The sequence below is a fragment of the Pyrus communis genome, chromosome 17 (assembly GCF_963583255.1).
Source record: "Pyrus communis chromosome 17, drPyrComm1.1, whole genome shotgun sequence".
Taxonomy (NCBI): Eukaryota; Viridiplantae; Streptophyta; class Magnoliopsida; order Rosales; family Rosaceae; genus Pyrus; species Pyrus communis.
Window position 1 is genome coordinate 7,322,081 of NC_084819.1, and position 20,336 is coordinate 7,342,416.

A 20,336-nucleotide genomic window follows, 5' to 3' on the forward strand; every position below is an offset into this window, starting at 1 on the left:
TATTGTCTCGGTTTACTACTACGGTGAACAGTTCAAGATCTTCCACATCCACTGCATCACCAAGTAAACCCGATATGTTTTCACTAGGGTAAGTTCAAGTCCAAAAGAAACTTCACTCGATGCATATCATGTCTATTCTCTCTTAGTTTTAGGCAACCTAGTCATACATTTGCATTCAAATGTGGGGTAGTTGTTGAAGTTTGAATGAAATTTCAACTCAAATGTGGGGTATTGTTGGAAATTTTGAGTAGAAATTTCATTGTCCCACATTGGCCATTCTCAAAAGGATTCCTCACTTTATAAGGCTTTGTCCCTTATAGAAAGTGATTGGAGTGATAGACCTTGGAGACTAAAATTGGGCTCACCCTTGGGGTGTAATAATTAATTGATAATTAATATATAATTAATTATCAAAAGATGGGCCTTGGGGCTCTTGGGCTCAGACTCTAATAATTAAATTATTTAATTAATTATTATTTTTTATTATTACCAACATACGCATCCTTTCAGACTTCATCTAAAGAGTTCAGAAAAAACGCAGAGCAAAGCACCCTTCTGAAGAGATGTCTCCCAACAGTCACATCTCATTCTCATACCTGTTGCGAACAGGCATAATCCCATTATATATACATCCATCTGGATGGCATTTAGAACACAGAAAATAAACATTCTTCTTCTACAATCATAAACATCCTTTTTGAGAGAACCACACAAAAATTCGCCATAAGTCAATTTTTCCGGTGCTGGAATTCTTGACTTAGATCGTTGAATCCTGGTGAAGCAGACATTCGTAGAACTACAAGCACTGAGTAGGGACGAAATTTTTGTTTCAAGGACATTGCGGTACGCAAGCCTCGATCTTTAATTTTTTTGTTTACATTGTTCATACTCTGTTCAATATTTATTAGCATATATAATTTTATTACAGATTGTTGACATATATCCAACATTTTCATCCATTCATAAAAGAAATTGAAACAAAATGTCATAACAAACTTGCAATCATATTTTGGGGCTTCAAAAGAACCCCTAACTTCTGAAAATTTAGCTACACATAATCCTTAAATTAAACCAAAAAAAAAAAAAAACAAAAAAAGACATGAGTTGAGAAGATAAAACTAAAAGAAGAGAATGCCAAGATTTCCTCATTCCTCCTCTATTCCTTCTTGTCAGCTCCCTTTTTGTTTCTCATTTTATTGTTGTTCCATTTTTTCTATAATGATGTTGCTCAAGACAAATATGTAAGTCATTCATGGCCCACTCATTTTTGTCATTTCAAATGCACTCGAGATTAAAATTTTACAATTGAAAAGATACAACTTAAGAAACACAGTATAAGTCAACATGCAAAATTAACACAATACTAGTTTGTCCCACCAATATACCAATATAACATTGCTTCTGTTACTTGTTGAGAAAAACATTGTGTGTGCCTAGTCCAATTTAATCCATAGTCAAATAGAAACTACAAATCATGTTTACATACATGTTTTGCATGGTGATTTGCTTCTGCATCAGATAAGGATAACATACAAGTAGTCAAGTTGTGTTGTGTTTTCTAAAGCATATTATAGTTGAAATGTTTGGAATGAAAGAAAATGGATCGTTTCTATTTAATTATGAAAGGATAACATGAAGAAAAGGAAGGATGAAATGAGGGAGAAGCTTATCTAAGAAACACCTGAAGGTACACCATCAGATTCCATACATGTGCCATTGGATGATGAGTTTGGAATCATGGCTGAAAACCTTGGGAGGAAAGGAAAATCAGTTAATGTTGTAGGTGTTTTTCCTCGTACGGATACCTTTGGTTGCATTGCTTCAATAGCTTCAAGTTCCAAGTTAACTGATATGACATCTTAGATTAAGCTTTTGTCAGATGGTTTCCACAAATTGAAACAAGAGAATGAACAATTGAGAGCTCAATTGGATTTATGTAATGATGATGAAAATCTAATCATAAAAATCAAGGCTTTTTATGCTGCAAGTCATGAGAAGACCAACAACTCTACACAATTTGACGATGATATTTCAGAGGGTGAAAATACTTATCCTGAGCTGGAAGAACATGATTTGGAAGAAGATTGATGTCCGTAAGTCTTTTGTGGTTAGTTTCAAGTATGCACTTGGTGCACCCCTTTTGATAGCATATGGAGCACCTCTTTTGTTAGCACCTAAATGTGCCTTGGACTTGTCTTTTGTTAGTACCCAAGCTGTCTATATCTAGGTGTTATTACTCTTGATTATTATGCCTTAAGCTTCTCTTTTGTTGGTACCTCAAGCTGTCATTTGTTAGGCACCTCAAGTTGTTTTGAACTTCTCTTTTGAGATAGGTCACCATGACTTTATTTTTTTGGATGTATATTTGGTGAATGTATTCAACTTATGTTCTTTAATTGTTGATTAATGAAAAAGTGAAGTATTACCTTATAATTGTTATGAACTGCAATTCTAGATTACTAAACAAGAACAATAATTAATTTGTTGTTATTATTTCTAAATAGGTATTTGATTTAAACATATGTGATGTATGTTGCGCCACATGTCAAAGGAATGTGTGACCTTTTTAGCGTCACTTAGTGTAAACTATATCATCTGGTATCATATTGGGTGACTACAAAATCATCACTTATAAACCTAATACGAGACGAAAAAATAGGTCACAAAATTTTTGTATTGTGATGTATAATTCGTCGCACATATTGTTATTAAGTGATGTATAATTCGTCGCACATAGTGTTATTAAGTGACGTATAATTCGTCACACATATTGTTATTAAGTGACGAAAATTTCATCACATATACTGAAAAACATATGACGAAAATAAAATTTGTCACATGGACTATAGGTGACGCAATTGGTGATGCTAGAATTTCATCACATATAGTCAAATGTGATGAATGTTTATCGCCACCTAAGCCATATTTTCTGGTAGTGAATGTCATCAAGAGTATTGTGTTAGAGAAAGATCGTATTGCATTTGTAATCCCAAACTGAATAGGTTCTCCAACCTCTTCTGATTAGCTTAGGTTGTCATGACATACAGTTAGGTGTCACTCATGGCTTGAAAGTGAGTTTCAATTCATAATTATTAGAAAAAGTTTTTAATTGCCCAGTGTCTGGCTAAAAGGAACCTAATGGATCACACACTGTGTAAGGTAATGATTGAAGGATATTACGAAGAAGAGTATGAACTATTAAATAGTTTAATTGTTTGTGGTTAGAATTAATTAATATTTTAATTAATTGAATGAATAAGTTCATTTTAGACTTTGGCTTAGTTTTGGGCCTAGGGGCCTAAATGGACATTGAAAGGTTAAGCCCATAAGCTTAAGTTGTATGACAACCTAAACATAATAGGGCACAATGCCCTCTAACATAGTGAGGCTAGCCATAGAGAGGGTTTTGCCTTATTCAAGTTTGCCACTCAATTGATGGGTGGTACATAAGTGAAGTTACAAGGCCTAACCTCAATAGGGTTTCTAAAGGCTAAAGAGAGAAAACACTTCTCTCTCTTTTTCTTCATGAGGCTGGCCACTGTGGGAGGGCTTTGCTAGCATTTTGCTCTTCCATGGTCACTCATCTTTTACCTTCACCATCCTTGGTGTCGGAACTTAGAGGTCTCCAACTTTGGAAACTTTTGGAGAATTCTTTCATTCATCATTCTCCAAGAAATCCATGGAACAAAGAAGTAAGGAATGAAGGCCCTCTCTATTGGGTGATTAGAGTTCAATTGAGTGAGTCTTCGTTCACCACAACTACTTATCTCTTTGATTTGAGTTGAGTCTTGGCTCACCACAACTACTAGGCTTGGTTCACAATTCTTTTCTCCTTGATTTGAGTTGAGTCTTGGTTCACCACAACTACTAAGCTTTGAAGTTCATGGTTTAAGTTTTGTTTTAAAGTGTATACAAGCATGCTTCTGATATTTAATTGTTAAATGCATGCATTATGTTGCTTAATGAACTTAGAGAGAGAGAGAAAACTAGGTGCAAAAGAGACTTAAGTTTGATGGTAGGGAAAAGAAAAAAAGCCACATGAAAAATGAGAGAGAAAGAAAGTGCATGTGTCAGTATGCGTAAGAGTCCATGTGTCTAGGGTCGGCCCTGAGGGTTGCTGAAGTAGGCGGGCCGCATAGGGCCCTAACTTTGGAAGGGCCCCAATTTATTATATATTACCATTATAAACTTTGTGTTTGTTCCAATAAGAAGTTTACAAACTTTTGAGTCTTTGAGTCTTTGCTTATAGAATTTATTAACCATACAAGTTATAGTTGCCTCAGTAGAAAGAAGTTTTTCAAAATTAAAATTGATCAGATCTTATCTTCGATCAACTATGTCACAAGAAAGATCGAATGCTTTAGCTATTTTATTAGTTGAAAGAGAATTGGTTAAAAAAAAAAATTGTATAAATTAAATTAGTACATTTGCCTCTAAATACGCGAGACGTGTAATATTTAAGCAAAGTTTCTATATCTTTCTTATTTTGGTATTAATTTTTAATAATACTTATATAGAAATAGACTTTTCATGCATTTAGTGAATTCTTTTTTATACATATCAATGTACAAAGAGTCGAGAGTTAGAAAACTCTAGGGCCTCACTCCGAAGGCTAACCTAGGCCCCAAAATCTCAGGTTTGGTTCTCCAGCATTAATTGTGTGTTGCGTGTGGTGTGTAGAATGTAACATTTGTTTTTTTTTTGTCTTAATCATTAAATAAAATTATTGAAATACTTTTGATTAAATTTTAAAATTTTGAAACACTTTTTATTAGTTTTTCATAATTTCTATTTACATCACTTAAAATAATAAAGATAAGAAATTCATTTGGTGGCCATCAACTAACAATAGTTTTACCCTAAAAATGCTTCACAGTTAAATGGAAAAAGAAAAACTAAACAATTATCATTGGAAACCTCCTCGTAATGATTATATTGAGATTATGGCAAACTAATATGGCTGATTCTTTTCCTATACAATCCTCAACAGTTTTGCTGGTATAAAATGCCTTTACCCTTTGGGGTGTGGGATACCTCAGGCTTCGGCCAAAGAACAAATATGGTAACAGACAAAAAGTCCCAAGCAAAAAAATATAATAACGAGGATGAATAAAGGAATGCCAAATAATGGAAGCCCGACCCTTAGTAGGACAATGATGTCGCAAGAATTCGTAATTTGTGAAAAAAAAAATGATAATTGGCATGATGCCACGTGCGCTTCGAAATAAGCAAACGAAGCTCATTCTCTATTTTTTTTTTCAGAGAAAGAACTATATTAAAGAGAAAAGCCCATAGGGCGACTCTATTAAGGGACCAGGGTGGTCCCGGGACCACCTGAAGCTCGGAAAAATGGCTGTGAGGATCTTTAAGGACCACCCATGTTAGTGATGCTGAGCAAGTGATGCTGCACAATGACTTGGCCAAAATGACGTCGTTTTGAGCCAAGTCATTAAAAAAATTAAAACCTCACTCATGTGAGAACCCTCACACGATAAAGCACTCAACTCCTTCACATGATAGAGCAATCAGAACCTTCACTTTACCAATAATACCTAATCATCTGCCGCTCGACCCGTTCTTGTTTCTTACAGCATCGATCAACTCTCTGCTGCACTCTAGTTTCTATTCATCGTTGCACTGACGGGCGGGGCGACGATATCTCTAGTGAAAATCTGTAACCCTTTTGCATTTTTTCTCCATGTAAAGCTTTGGACTGGAGGCTAACCGTTGGTCATCTTCTTCTTGGTTGAAGAGGTTCGTACTCTCTTTGACTCTATCCATTAAATAATTTTGCCATCCACTATTTGATATTAAATTATTTGTGGTGGTAGATATTTAAATAATTTTACCATCCACTATCTGATATTAATTTATTTGTGGTGTTAGATATTTTGTTTAAGAAGTATTTTTATTTTTAATGTTTGGTGGTGAATTTGGTGATGAATTAAACTTTTAATGTTTCTTTGAAGTGATGGCAGTCTATTTGTGGCATGCTTGTCTTTGGCATTCATAATATTAGAATCCCACGGGCACGGACCTAATTATAAATTTATAACTGAATCTGATTTCTTGTTTTTCATATAATATTTTTGTAGTTTCATCAATTGATTTAGATTTTTTTTATTAATTGATATGTGTAGAAATTAGAAGTATGGAACGATATTACAAGCGAAAATGATCATCGATTAGTTCGGACAATCATATTCCAAATAGTTCATCTCCAAACTTGGATAGTTCCAATCCTATTCTGAACAGTTCCCCTCCAATTCCAAGTAGTTCTAAACCAATTGGGGGTAATTCCACTCTATAACAAAATGAGTTAAAAGTTGAATTGGATAATCTTGAGAGAGACCCCGGAAAGAGAATTCCAATGAAGGATTATCCTTTAGATATTCGAGATGAGGTCCGAAGAGCATATATATTGATGGGGCCTTTTAGAGCAAAAGATCATGATTTTCCATTCACTTTGCATTCGAATAAAAAGCGATGGTTCGTTGATAATTGGTTGAAGGATTTTCATTGGTTGGAATATAGTATATCTAAAGATGCTGCATTTTGCTTTTATTGCTATCTATTCAAAGTCAACTTTGAACAATCAAGCAGTGACGTCTTTACTGAGATAGGCTTTCAAAATTGGAAGCATGCAAGAACCTGTTTTGAAAAACATGTGGGAATTGTTGGTAGCTTTCACAATAAAGCTGTTGAAGTTGCTGGTAATCTAATGAATCAAAAGGCACATATTGAAACAGTTGTGGTCAAACAGTCAGAAGAAGCTCGTATAGCTTATCGCACTTGCTTGAATGCGTCAATTGATTGCACTAAGTTTTTGTTGCAACAAGGTCTTTCATTTCGTGGTCATGATGAAAGTGACACTTCAAACAATAGAGGTAACCATTTGGAGCTCATGCAATTCCTTGCGGATCATGATGAGAAAATAAAGGCTCTTGTGTTAGATAAAGCTTCGGGAAATCTCAAGCTAATAGCTTATTCAATTCAAAAAGATCTTGTTCATTCATGTTTCGTTAAAACCATTAAAACTATCATAAATGATATGAAGAATGCTAGGTTCTTTTCTCTATTGGTTTATGAGGCACGTGATGTTTCTATAAAAGAGCAAATGGCGGTGGTTTTGCGTTATGTGGACAAAAATGGGAAAGTCATTGAAAGGTTTGTAGGAGTTCAACATGTTCCCGACACCACTTCAAACACATTCAAGGAGTCTATTGATGCATTCATTCATTTCAATGAGTTGAGCTTCTCCAATTTACAAGGGCAAGGTTACGATGGTGCTAGTAATATGAAATGTGAGTTCAATGGACTCAAGACAAAGATTTTGAATGATCAACCTTGTGCATTCTATGTTCATTGCTTTGCTCATCAACTCCAATTAGCTCTTGTTGCCGTAGCAAAGGATAATGTTGATGTTAACACATTCTTCCTATTGGCTAATAATGTGGTAAATAATATTGGAGCTTCATGTAAGTGTCGTGATGCACTTAGAGAGATGCAACAAAAAGAACTTATGAAAGCTCTTGAAAATGATTCTCTTATGACGGGATAAGGCTTAAATCAAGAAACTAGTCTCAAACGTGCCGGAGCTACAAGATGGAATTCACATTATGGTACTTTGATTAGTTTGATTACAATGTTCTCATCCATGGTCAATGTGCTTGAAATGATTGTTGATGATAATACCAATGATAGTGTGGCCGAAGCAAATAAGTTATTGAAAGACATATAATCTTTTGAGTTTGTGTTTTTCCTATTTTTGATGAAATCTATATTGGGAATCACAAATGATTTATCACAAGCATTACAAAAGGATGATCAAGAGATTGGGAATGCAATGGCTTTAGTTAATACATGTAAAGAACAACTATTCTACATGAGGAATGATGAGGGGTTTGGCCTTTTGGTTAACAAAGTATTGCCATTTTGTGTCCAACATCATATTGAGGTTATTAACATGGATGAGACATATGTAGCTCATGGGAGATCGCACCGTAATACCCACAAAAAGACCAACCGTCATTGTTACAAAGTGGAGCTCTTTTTTGTTGTCATTGATTCCCAGCTTACTGTGTTAAATGATCGCTTCAATGAAACAAGTACCGAATTGCTCATTTGTTTGGCTAGTTTGAGTCCAAATGATTCTTTTGCAGCTTTTGACAAAGAAAAGCTACTTCGCCTTACTCAATTGTACCCTCAAGATTTTACGAAGCAAGACCTATTGGCACTTAAAGATCAACTCGATATTTATATTCATTATATGCGTTCGAGAAGTGACTTTTCTCAGTTGTAGAGCATTAGTGATCTTGCTAAGGAAATGGTGGAAAAAAGGTTGCATCAAGTATTTCAATATGTGTATTTACTTATTGAATTGGCTTTGGTTTTACCTGTTGCAACTGCATTAGTGGAGAGAGCATTTTCTACCATGAATATCATTAAGAGTCCACTCCACAACAGAATGGGGGATCAATGGTTAAATGATAACTTAGTTGTTTACATTGAGAAAGATGTTTTTTCTTTTATTGACAATGAAACTATCATGACACATTTTCAAATTATGAGATCCCGTCGTGGACAAATTTAGTATTTCTAGCTTGTTTAGCACAAAGATTATGAATGAAAATTGTAGTTTGCCATTTATTTGTTCAATGATATTTTCATCTTGTTTTTTTTTTTTTTTTTTTGGAGCTTTTATATTAGGACCACCCTAAGTTAAAATCCTAGATCCGCCACTGACCTCAATAGTTTTGCTGGTATAAAATGCCTTTACCCTTTGGGGTGTGGGATACCTCAGGCTTCAGCCAAAGAACAAATATGGTAACAGACAAAAAGTCCCAAGCAAAAAAAATATAATAACGAGGATGAATAAAGGAACGCCAAATAATGGAAGCCCGACCCCTAGTAGGACAATGATGTCGCAAGAATTCGTAATCCGTGAAAAGAAAAATGATAATTGGCATGAGGCCACGTGCGCTTCGAAATAAGCAAACTAAGCTCATTCTATATTTTCTTTTTAGAGAAGGAAAAAACTATATTAAAGAGAAAAGCCCATAGGGCAACCTGTTTGAGTACAATAAAATAGAAAGGCTGGAAAAGCAGCCAACGGAAGAGTTTTATCCCAAACATGGAAGTCATTAATTGAAAGACCAACACTTCTGATAGCGTCTGCTAGAAAATTGACCACTCTGAAGACACGCTTCCAATAGATGTCTTCAAAGAAGCTCGCAAACCGTTGAATGTCAACAAGAATGGTCGTCAATCTCTAGGGAGCATGATAGGCACCACGAATAACCTCAATAACCAACTTAAAGTTGCCTTCAACAATGATGCGATTAAATCCCCTCGAGTTTGCCATCCAAAAACCATCACGAAAAGCCAAACATTCTGCCACATGAATGGTGTTTTGTCCAACACTACGCGCCCCAGCAATGATAGGGGAACCATTCTCATTTCTAATCACAAAACCAGAGGCAGCCTGCTGGTTAACGACCGAGCCGTCAAAGTTGAGCTTGACAAAATGTAAAGACCAGTATATTAAAATGCATATAGTATTATTACAAATAATAATAATAATAATATTTATTTTCTATTGTGATTATGTGTATTATATATTTCCTAAAATCATATTTTACAATATTGATTAAATATTTAGCCTAAAAATATTGATAAATATCTGAGTATTTTATCTTCTATTCTTACTACCTATCGATAGCTTTTAGGCGGTGTAAGTTTGCTCGGTCTAATCTCACCTTCCTCTGTACCGACTTCCTTCTCCTATAAATAGAATGTTATTGCTTCGGTCTTCTTCACTGGCGAGATGAAACATTTTCTATCGGGGTCTACTCTCTCTCAGGTTTAAAGAGTTTTCCTTTCTAGGTTTTCCTCTTAGTTATTTGTTTCATGTCTCTGTATGTTATTAAAAAATTATAAATGTTTGTATCTAAACTAAAAAGGGGCTCATGGGCATCGTTATGCATATGTATTTGAATTCGTTCATACTGCTGATTTAGTTTTATAGAAAAGTCTTTCTATTCATATTGTTCTTTAGTGATAGCCTCTTAAGTTATGTATTTTGCATGTTACATAACAATACCATATTGATTCCTATTCTTGGGAAGGCACTTAACTTTAGGAGACTTGGATGCTGCTCTATTGCAAAGAGAAGAGTCGAAGCATGTACTGCATGTATATGTATATGTACTATGTATGGATGTATGTCTATTGTTAAATGAATAAGCATGCTGGTAAATGGTTTTATGTACGGTTTAATTTATACATATTACTTGAATGGTTTTGAAGGCAAAAGACTTTTGTCTAAGCACTATACATGTTTGCTATGTACGAAACTATTTTGTACATCATTATAGTTCAACCAAATCACTTTTGAATTGAGAGCGTGGAATTGATGAGTTTTAAGTGTGTTGATTAGTATTTAAGTTCATAAAAGGCATTTGGTAATTTTCTTATACTTGTGAATAGGAGCTTATCAAAGTTGTGGTTTCTTGTGTTATTATCTCAAAGCAATACTTTGGAATCCAGGTAGGGGAAATACGACAGACTTTTACGGAGATTGGCTTTATTAAATTTCGTGAAACATTATATTATTATTATTGATCTTGTTGGTTGATTAATGTGATGTGGTTTACTAATTGGACAAATACTGCTCTTGCATGTTTACTTGTTATTGGTTATGGAATTATTGGTGAAATGTTATTGGTTGAGAATATATTGTGAGACATGTGAGGGTTGAAATGACATTATTTATGCATCATTCATGTGTCATGTGGTTGGAGCTTTCGATGTGGAGAAATGAATGGAAGGGATCTTTTGTATAGTTGAGGCAAACTCTTAGCAGGTACCAGGTCTCAGGCGAGCCCACAGTGCACAGATTCTTTAAGGGTAATTCGGGACTGGCAACAAAGAGTTTAGGCAAGATGACTAACAAAAGGGGAAATTGGGATGATTGAGTTACATGGGGTTAATTTGTATATTAAAACATTCGAACCACCACTGCAGAGGTAAAATGTACAATATGGGACGTGCAAGCCCGCGTGTTTTATTATACGAATTAACAGGTAGAGATGAAGAGTATTACATTGCACACATGCATTGTTATTGATAATGATTTGGTACTTGATTACATGATTTTATGACACTTAATTTAGTATTGTCAATTACTGTGATAAGGTTATGTCCCTACTAAGTTGTTGAAGCTCACCCCTCTATTGTTATGCAAGTTTATGAACTAAACAGTAAAAAAGGGTAGAAGGGATGAAATCGGATTAAGTGCAAGGATAGAATTTTGTATTTATTTATTTTAGTCTTGTAAAGAATTATTGATTTCTTGTTTTCATATTTTTCCAACCAGTTTCACTTTCATTTTATTTTATTTTATTTTTAGCTCGCGTGCCGGATTTGAGTTCGAGATTTTTCTTATTGACCCTCGATCCGGGGTGTGACACAAAACCAGCTTCAGGAGAAGATCACCGAATAGAGTTGGGTTTCCTAGGCTCAATCTCTATAGGGTTAGGGAGGGATTAGGGTGTTTATTGTACCAGACTATCTTGAATTTGACTAACTTTAGGGATTAAGCATGACTGGATTGGCTTAGACTGAGCATGATAAAAATAGTGAAGTGTTTGGTGCAGTGTTAGACTAAGTTTCGGACTAAAATATTTTAGTCCCAATATTTTTATTTTTTCCATTTTGCAATGGACTAGACTTTGTAATTTGCCACTATCCAACAAAGCTTTGCCGTATTACTCTCCCTCCCTCCCTCTTTACTAAAAACATCAACCACAGCTTCTGCACATACCAAATTGATTCGAATTTCACTTCTAGGTTGTATGTCGCTGATTTGACGTTCATGGAGACCTTGAGCGACTGAAGGTAGTTGGCAAAGAGGAGGAGAAGGAACCCCAGTTTGGAGAAGTCTGAATCCAGGTTCAAAAGATCCAAGAGGGCAATTTTCGAGATGTTGAAATCCAGACGGCCATTGTGGGTGAACGAACTCCTCGAAGGGGATTATTGGGCACCAGTCAGAACAGATTAAGGAGAACCGAATCTTGGTGGAGCATAAAGAGAAGAAAGCGAGGAGAGATATAAGGGTGGGGAGGGGTAATGGACGAGGGGGAACGATGATGGCCGTGTTTGTGAAATCATAAAGCAAAGAGAGATGCGAGGGAGTTAGTCCCCATTAATCCCATGGTTCGTGACAACTCTCACTAGCGAGCATGCGAGGGAGTTTGTCCACGTGTGTCCCCTTTAGTCTTATTTAATGTAGTCCTTGCACTTAACAAACACATGATTACATTATGTAGTCAAGTCCGGTCTAGTGATAATCAATGAGGCCAAACAAACGTACCCTAGGGATTAGGAAGGGATTAGGGAGGGGACCAAAAGAAATAAAACACGTCAAATCCAAAAATGCTTGAGAAAAAAAAAACGTAGAAAGAGGAAGATAAGTTTGAGGTTTCAATAACAAATGTTGTTACACCATATAAAGAGGAACATACAGTCGGTATAAATTCAAAGTCATATTGATAACACAACGTATTATATATTTGACAAGCGAACATTATTGTAAACAAGTGGTTTTCAAGAAATCTTTTTGGGCTAAGTTGGTATTATTTATTAAAAGTGAGTATTATTCCAAGGAATTTGGTAGCAGCATTGTTTTACTCATAGAGTGCTGGATCTGATAACCTTGGAGTTGGGATGGCAACCAAAGGAATCTTCTTCTTCAACACAATCCCAAACTTCTCAGAAAGATCCAACTCCTCTCCCTTTTGCAATTTCCAATCAAAAGAATGCAAAAGTGTAGCAAGTGAATGCATCACCATCCTCTCAGCCATTGCAATCCTAGCACATATACTTTTGCCTGACTCAAATGGAAAATAGTTGAAGCCTTTTCCATTGTAGCCCCATTTGCTATCCAAGAACCTCTCCGGCTTGAACTCCAATCGGGTTTTCTCAAATTGAAGGGTCTCTGTGTATAGCCTAAACGTTGACAAAAATCCAAGATCCTATGGGAATGGTGTAGCCTCCCACAATGCAAGTTTCACTTGGGCAACGAGGGATTAACAGAGGCAAGGTTAGGTGCAAGTGCAAAGTTTCTTTCATCACAACTTGTAAGTATGGTAATTTGTTGATGTGGGATTCTTCTACAATGTTGTGTTTGCCAACCACATCTTTTAATTCTTGCTGGGCTTTTTCCATCATCTCTGGTTTGTTCATGATTTCAGCCAGTGCAAACTCAGTTGTGTTGAAGGAAATGTCAGTCCCACCCACCACAATATCCTGCCCACAGAAAGATTGCACACTATTATGTTACTATACCAATTGGTTCCCTGGAAACAAGGGAAAACAAATGCTCATGTAGAAAGTAATCTTCATACATTTAGGTTAGTTTGTACATAAGTTGGGGATTTACATGAAGAAAGAAACTAAACTCTCCCATTTATTGATATAGTTGGTTATTCGAGACATTGAATGGTCCTCAAGAGTTTCCATTAGCTAAAACCTAAAATCTAAGAGTTCTTTTGGAAGTACTTTTAAAATGGTTGAAAGCGTTTCTGGTGAAAATGTTTTTGGAACCAATCCTTAGTAAAAATGTAAGTAAATCTTGGAAAATAACTTAAAGTGCTTCATGGAAGAAACAAATAACTGATGATTCTTGCAGAAAACATTTCTCTAAAAGCACTTTCAGTCGTTTTAAAAGCACTTCCAAACGAGCCCTAAGTGATTGGCCGCAAATGTAAGGCTAAAAAACTAATGTGCACAGTAAAACAATCAACCATGTCAATAAATGAGATTTAATTTGAGATTAAGGTTGTCACAATGCATCATGTTTCAAGGAAAGACATAACCCATGCACAGGGAAATGAATACTCTTCACAATCAAGATGTGATTCCACAGAAACATTGAATGAAAACTTACGAATTTGGTGATCAAACTATTGGACGGATCAAGAATTCCCTTTTTCTTCATTAAGTGGATTACACACTACCACTGGTTATGTAATTATTATTTGAATATATTCTTCAAATTAGGAATTTAGCAAATATAATACGGGGGTGATTTTCAGACGGGTTGGATTAAAAGTAAGGTTTTCAATTTCCAATCCAATAAATTCCAATCAAACTTTATTTTCAAATTCCAAAATAAGGTTACTCATTCCATTTTTCTTCAAAATCAAGTATGCACGAAGCATAAACTCTAATATTTGAATTACTCGCTTTGATTGTCACTCAGCTTGCGGAATTGTGACCATCACTTGACCTACTATTTTAATGTCGTTTTCATAACTCGTCATTCATGATTTCGTCATACCCATCACATAGCCGGAAGCTATATCGGAATGACGATCAGTCGTCTCGTCAACAAGAAAAAGTGTGTGATTATATATATATATATATATATAAAGAATTAAAAAAATAAAAATAAAAACCACGAATTAATCATATTCAAAACCAACACAATAAAACTTGGAATATTTTAGATTTTTTTTTATAGGAATAAGTTCGACAAATTTCATAAAGTTTCAAATAAAAAATTTGGAATTTTCAGCATATGGCTGTGCATTCCAAATTTCATCTAGTTTTTCAGGAATTTAAAATTTGAAACAACATTTTTTTTAATGGCGGAATTGAAATTTCAAATCCAACTTCCACCATTCAAAAATAAATACGAGAAAATAGGCTCGTGACAACAACATTGCAAATTCAAACATGAAAATAAACCAAACAACAAAACAATGGAGAGTCATGGACCACATGCAATTAATTGGGTAGGCACAAACTTCCAATTAGAAACTTATTTGACTCATGGAGATCAATGGATTTTGGGATAACGTTCTTATTACTTTATTTGGAAACTAAAAATCAAAACTCGAAAATAAAAAATTGAAAGTTATTTTTTTTAGTTTTCAAACCTTACCTTTCATTTTTACAAGGTTCTAAAAGATGCTAGGCGCTAGTCGAGCAGTGAGTTGAGGCCTAGCACCTGGGCGGCTAGGCGGGGTCTAGGTGGACGGCGAGGCGGATTTAATTAAATCTATTATATTTCGTGTAAATAAGTGTTTATATTATTAGCAATTGGAACATAATGAAAATATAGGGAACAAACATATAATGTGTGTTCATTTAAGTATTTAACAAGTCTCTTACAATTTATTGGAAAAAAAATAAAATGCAAAATGAAAGTTATCTATTTTCTATATAAGTGAATCGCAACCCAGGCGGGTGTCTAGGCAGGTCTAGGCGCACTAGGTGAGTACCTAGGTGGTCTAGGTGGGCACCTCAGTAGGTCTAGGTGCATTTTCTTAATTTTCAAACGTTCAGACATTAATCAGGGCAGTGGCCAACCGCCTAGCGCCTAGGCGGGGATTTTTGGAACAGTGCATTTTTCAATTAATGATTATAGAAACAGTAGTTATGAAATAAGTTTTCGATAAATTTAACGGTATAAGTAAATGGTAAGAATAATATTTATGAAAACTAAAAGCTTGCAACAAATTCAAAGTAAAACATTTACTTACCATAAGCAAAGCTTTGAGATGCGTCATGGTGAAAGGCGTCTTGGAATCTCCTCCCTCCTCCTTCAACTTCAACAAACACGTCAAAAAATCCTTATTGCTCTCCTCCTTCTCCCTTTCCTTGTCAATCCTCAGCCGTTGATCTATTACTTTCTCAAATATCCCATCAAACCTCCGTACCAACCCGCCCATCCACTTCACCACCCCCTGCAAATCAAACCAAGCCAAACCTGGATAAAAGTCCGAAACATTCGGCTTGCCCAAAAGCTCCGTCATCTTCGACACCACTTCTCGAAACTCCGCCCCGAGCCTCGCCCTCTCGTCTCCCTCCATGGTCCCGCCCCGCAGCATGTTCGTAATAACATTCAGTGCGTTCAGGAACATCTGCTCCCCCACGTTGACCCGCGACCCGATCTGATCGTAGAAGTGACCGAAGGTCTGGCGGACCTGTTTCCGCCGGAGCGCGTGCACCGAGTCCAGAGTGGTGTTCCTGAGCATTGTCAGCACGCAGGCTTTCCTCAGCATCCGCCACTCCGGTCCGTACGGGGTCCACGCAATGTCGGTTCCCCTGTACGTCGCGGCCCGACCAGCGGGGGGACATCGCGGTTGGCGAAGGTGGCGCCATGTTCCTTGAGAATTTGGCGAGCTGAGGAAGGGGAGGTGACTACAACGCCGACGATGTTGCCGAGGCGGAGTTTGAAGATTGGGCCAGGCTCGTGAAGCAGGAGTGGAGTTCTGGGTCAAGGGAAAGGAGGTTCCCGACCAAGGGAATGACCCGGGGGCTGGGTGGTAGCTGCGGGTTCGGGTTGTTGGATTTTTTTACCAGCCAAAGGTACAAAAAGACGAGGAAAATGGCAGAGATGAAGGTCAGCAAAGTTTGATCGGATTGAGAGCACTGTGAATACAAATAGCCGGAATGGGAATCGGATGCCATTGTTGTGCACTGTTCACTGTTTGGGAATGGGAATGATGGAGGACTGGATTAATATAATATTTAAGCGAAGGGTGAAATATACGTTGTGGTTGGCACTTACCGGATTTGAATCCTCTCTTAAGTTTAGAAGGCTGAGCTTCCTGAGTATAGCACACGGATCGTTGGATTTTGATTCAACAACTACAAATAGAAATTTTTTTAAAAGTTATAATAATTGTAACTTCCTAAGCTGAGGAAATGATCCAAATCCAGCACTTACTTAGCACAACTTAGTTATATAATAAGTTACTAGGTGAGAGACGACCTGAAACTAAGACGATGTCGCGCCAAAAGGGGGGAACTATTAGAATATCGTTATCAATGGCCACCCATGCGCAATCCTACACACGGTTTTTAAATTTGACCCATCTTATTATGATAATTATTGAAATGGCTCTTTACCACAATAGTAAAAAGGAGTGCTACCATTATACAACTGCGTATATTCGAACTTCATTGACTCCCTAATCTAACATCTAATATAACAAATCTATCATTTGACAAAAAAAAAAAAAAATCAAGATGATTATTGAAATTGACAATCAATCACTGTGGTCCATAAAAATGGGTGTCATAAATCAATGTGGTAATTCCGTCATAATTTTATTATTTGCTTTTATTTTACATACTGAGTTCCACAAGTCTAATTAAATATTGCAAAGTAAATTTAATAAAAAATAATAATAAAAAACACAATTTTAACTTTTGTATAATTAAAAGCTTAAAAAAGAAAGAGTGCTACTAGACTCACCCTATTATCTTATTTTTTCCACCCACATTATAATTTCACCCACCACAAAGTTTACGAAAAATCTAAAACTATCTTCCCACCCACCATATCCCTTAACTATGCTACTAGCTTAAGTTGTAAAATATAAAGCAAAAAGACTGAAAAACTAAAAATAAAAACCAACGGCCACAACATCACCCACCCCAGCCAGCAACAATAAATCAAGCACAACCCTTGATGGCGGCAACTCATTTTCTCTTATATGTTGCCCTTGTTTTCTTCCTCGCTTTTATTTTCCCTTTGTCTTTCTTTCTCTCTATCTGTCTCCTTGCACTAAATCTACATTTAACACAATAAACATTAGCTTGTCAACCAGTGGTGGACCCATAGAAGGACCTGGGAGGTCCTAGGCCCCTCGGCAACCCTAAATCGTTGCTTGAAATTTTCCAGGGACCCCTGGCACTCGAGGAGGAAGGCTTGTGTGTGCAAGCTACAGTGGTTGAGCAGCGGCGTCTTCAGAAAAGGCGACAATGTGAAGAAGTTTTCTTTTTTAAGGCTTGGCCAAAAACACTCGTTTTGACCAACTGTTTTAATTTTTTTAATTAAAACAGTATACAAAACGTAGTTGTTAGTGTTGTTTTGTTTTAAATTCCTAGCTAACAGGTCCCCCAAGTCCTACTCTTCCCCATCCCATTGCCTTGATTTTCACATATTCACCCAATCCCCAATTCCTTAATTTTCAAAACCCTAAAATTCTAAATCCTACCTGATCCCATATTTAAACTTTGCTCCAATATCATACCTCAATTTGTTTCAAATCTCCACACCACCACCATTTGGTTCAAAATTCATGCAAGTTTTTTGGTATTCTAATCTATTCTCAATTAAATTATATTAGACATTCATGAAGGTTTATAGTCAATTATTTGATATGATTATTGATATGTTTTATGTTTGTATACTCATGTGATTATTGGAATTTAGATGGAATTTTTGTTTATTGGTTAATTGGTATATTTTTGTGTTTTTTTTTTTTTTTTCAATTGTGTAATGTAAAAATAAGAAACATGAAAAGATTTTTCACCAAAGCCAATAACACCTTCTATTTGTTCGGATAATTTAAGTTCAAGACAAAATGAGTGTTATATTGATTTGAATAATCTTGAAAGAGACCCAGGAATAAAACTTCAATGTTATAATTAAACTTTCAATGTTATTTTTGTCTATTAATTTTTTGACCTTTATTATTGAGACATTCCGAGTTTAAAATCCTGGATCCGCCACTGTTGTTGACGATCACCTGTTGGTCAAACCTCTTAGACCTCAACAACGCGTGAATGAAGAACATTTGGCCTGCTGATTGCATTCAAAACTATCATACTGGAATTACCCTAAAACCCATACACCTCCTTCAGCAGCTAATTAATAGTCTGCTCCCTCTCATCATTCCCACCGCCCACCCCCGCGCCTCTCTGCCTCCCCACCACATCTATCTCATCAAGGAACATGATGCACGGCGCTTTGAACTTGGCTTTCTCGAACAAGTCCAGCATTCTCGACGCCTTCACTCCTACAAACAACTCCACGAACTCCAAAGCCGTGCACGAGAAAACCGTTGCCTTAGCCTTGTCGACCACTACATGAGCCAAAAGGGTTTTCCCAGTATAGATGGCCCTACTAGAAGACAATTTTAATTTCTTTTTTATTTTATTTTATTTTTAGTTTTTAACTATAAAATAGTTAAAATTGTTTTTTCATTATTTAATTTTTTTTTTTTAACAAGATACATATTTACCCTTCAACACTTTCAGTCTGTCCTACCTTATTTCAATTGGAATTCATGAGCATTGATATGACATTACCTACAAACCATCAAGAAATCGTTTGAGTGGTTATAATCACTTCCTCTATCCAAATGGAGATGGGGAAATATCACCATAAGGTGCTATTAAGAGTTATCTTTTACACATGGAAATTATGATGATAGTTCGGTGATTACTGACGGACTCGACAAGTCATCTCACTTTCTGTTGGTCCCAGGAGGACTACATTTTTTAATACTTATTAAAATTCCTAATTCTTGAGATTATTCAGTTTTCTGGCATTTCTATCAACATTTACTATGACTGTGATTCCATATTCACCTCCTTGTGCTAGAAGGAATTTCAGTCAACCTTGGGTACGTGCCTACCCTATTACACTTCGTATTATTTCTGAGCCAAACAAATTGTCTAGGAGAGTCACTCGGATATTGAAATTTTAGTTGTGATCATTAATTCCTCAATTACCCAATAAATACCTTGCTAAATGAATCTTTACCGTTGGTGACTGAATCTTTCGAAAGCTACCATTGTAGCAAGATGTCATACATTCATTCCAACTACCTTGTGTTCTAGATTTGATGGACTTGTTCTAACACTCAAATTCTTGAGTGTTCTTTCAGCCTTTTTGATGTAGTTTTTTGCTAAATTTGAGAAAAAATCACTGAATATACTCATTAAGGCATTGTGAACTACATTGTTCGGCTACATGGTGTGAATATCACTACTGTATCCCATTATGATGTGCGTTTCACTTCTAAGTCCTTAGAAGCCTTCTTGAAGGTTATAAGTACTAAGTTTTTGTCCAGTACCACATTTCACCCTCAGACGAATGCCCAGTCTGAATGAACTATCCAAACCTTAGTGTACATGTTGTGTTTTGTATGTTTTGTAGTTTTAGCATGCTTATGATAGACACCTATCTATGTTAGAGTTGCGTGTAATTGCGGTTACACTTTCGGTTTTTGGGTATGGCACCATTTGAGACGTGGTATAGAGATTTTACGCACAGTACAAGATTGAGAGATAAGTGTTGCAAATAGGTATTCAAATGATTGAGGTTACGATATAGGAAATTGTGTGTTATTGACGTTGTCACCAGATAGAGTAGTACGTGAGCGCGATTGAGGCATTATTTGGATGATTTATGCATATTTCCCAATGGGGGCATGATGGTAACATTGCACCCTTATGGATTTATTACTTGCTTATCGAGACAATAATGAGTTATTAGTATTGCGAGCTGCAGACCGTAATATCAATAACTT

General features: G+C 36.1%; 2 protein-coding genes and 1 pseudogene across 2 annotated transcripts; 2 read left to right on the top strand and 1 right to left on the bottom strand.

Annotated features, from left to right (window-relative positions):
• The first annotated feature begins 6,370 nt into the window (after positions 1–6,370).
• On the top strand, positions 6,371–7,561 carry LOC137721953 (uncharacterized). The gene has a single exon (XM_068460968.1). The coding sequence runs from the start codon at positions 6,371–6,373 to the stop codon at positions 7,559–7,561; it is 1,191 nt and encodes a 396-aa protein (XP_068317069.1).
• Positions 7,562–7,846: 285 nt separating this feature from the next.
• Positions 7,847–8,302, top strand: LOC137721954 (uncharacterized). Its single transcript, XM_068460969.1, has one exon. It carries the CDS (start codon positions 7,847–7,849, stop codon positions 8,300–8,302), a length of 456 nt encoding a protein of 151 aa, XP_068317070.1.
• A 4,384-nt stretch (positions 8,303–12,686) lies between these two features.
• On the bottom strand, positions 12,687–16,479 carry LOC137721891 (flavonoid 3'-monooxygenase CYP75B137-like; annotated as a pseudogene).
• Between the last annotated feature and the right edge of the window lie 3,857 nt (positions 16,480–20,336).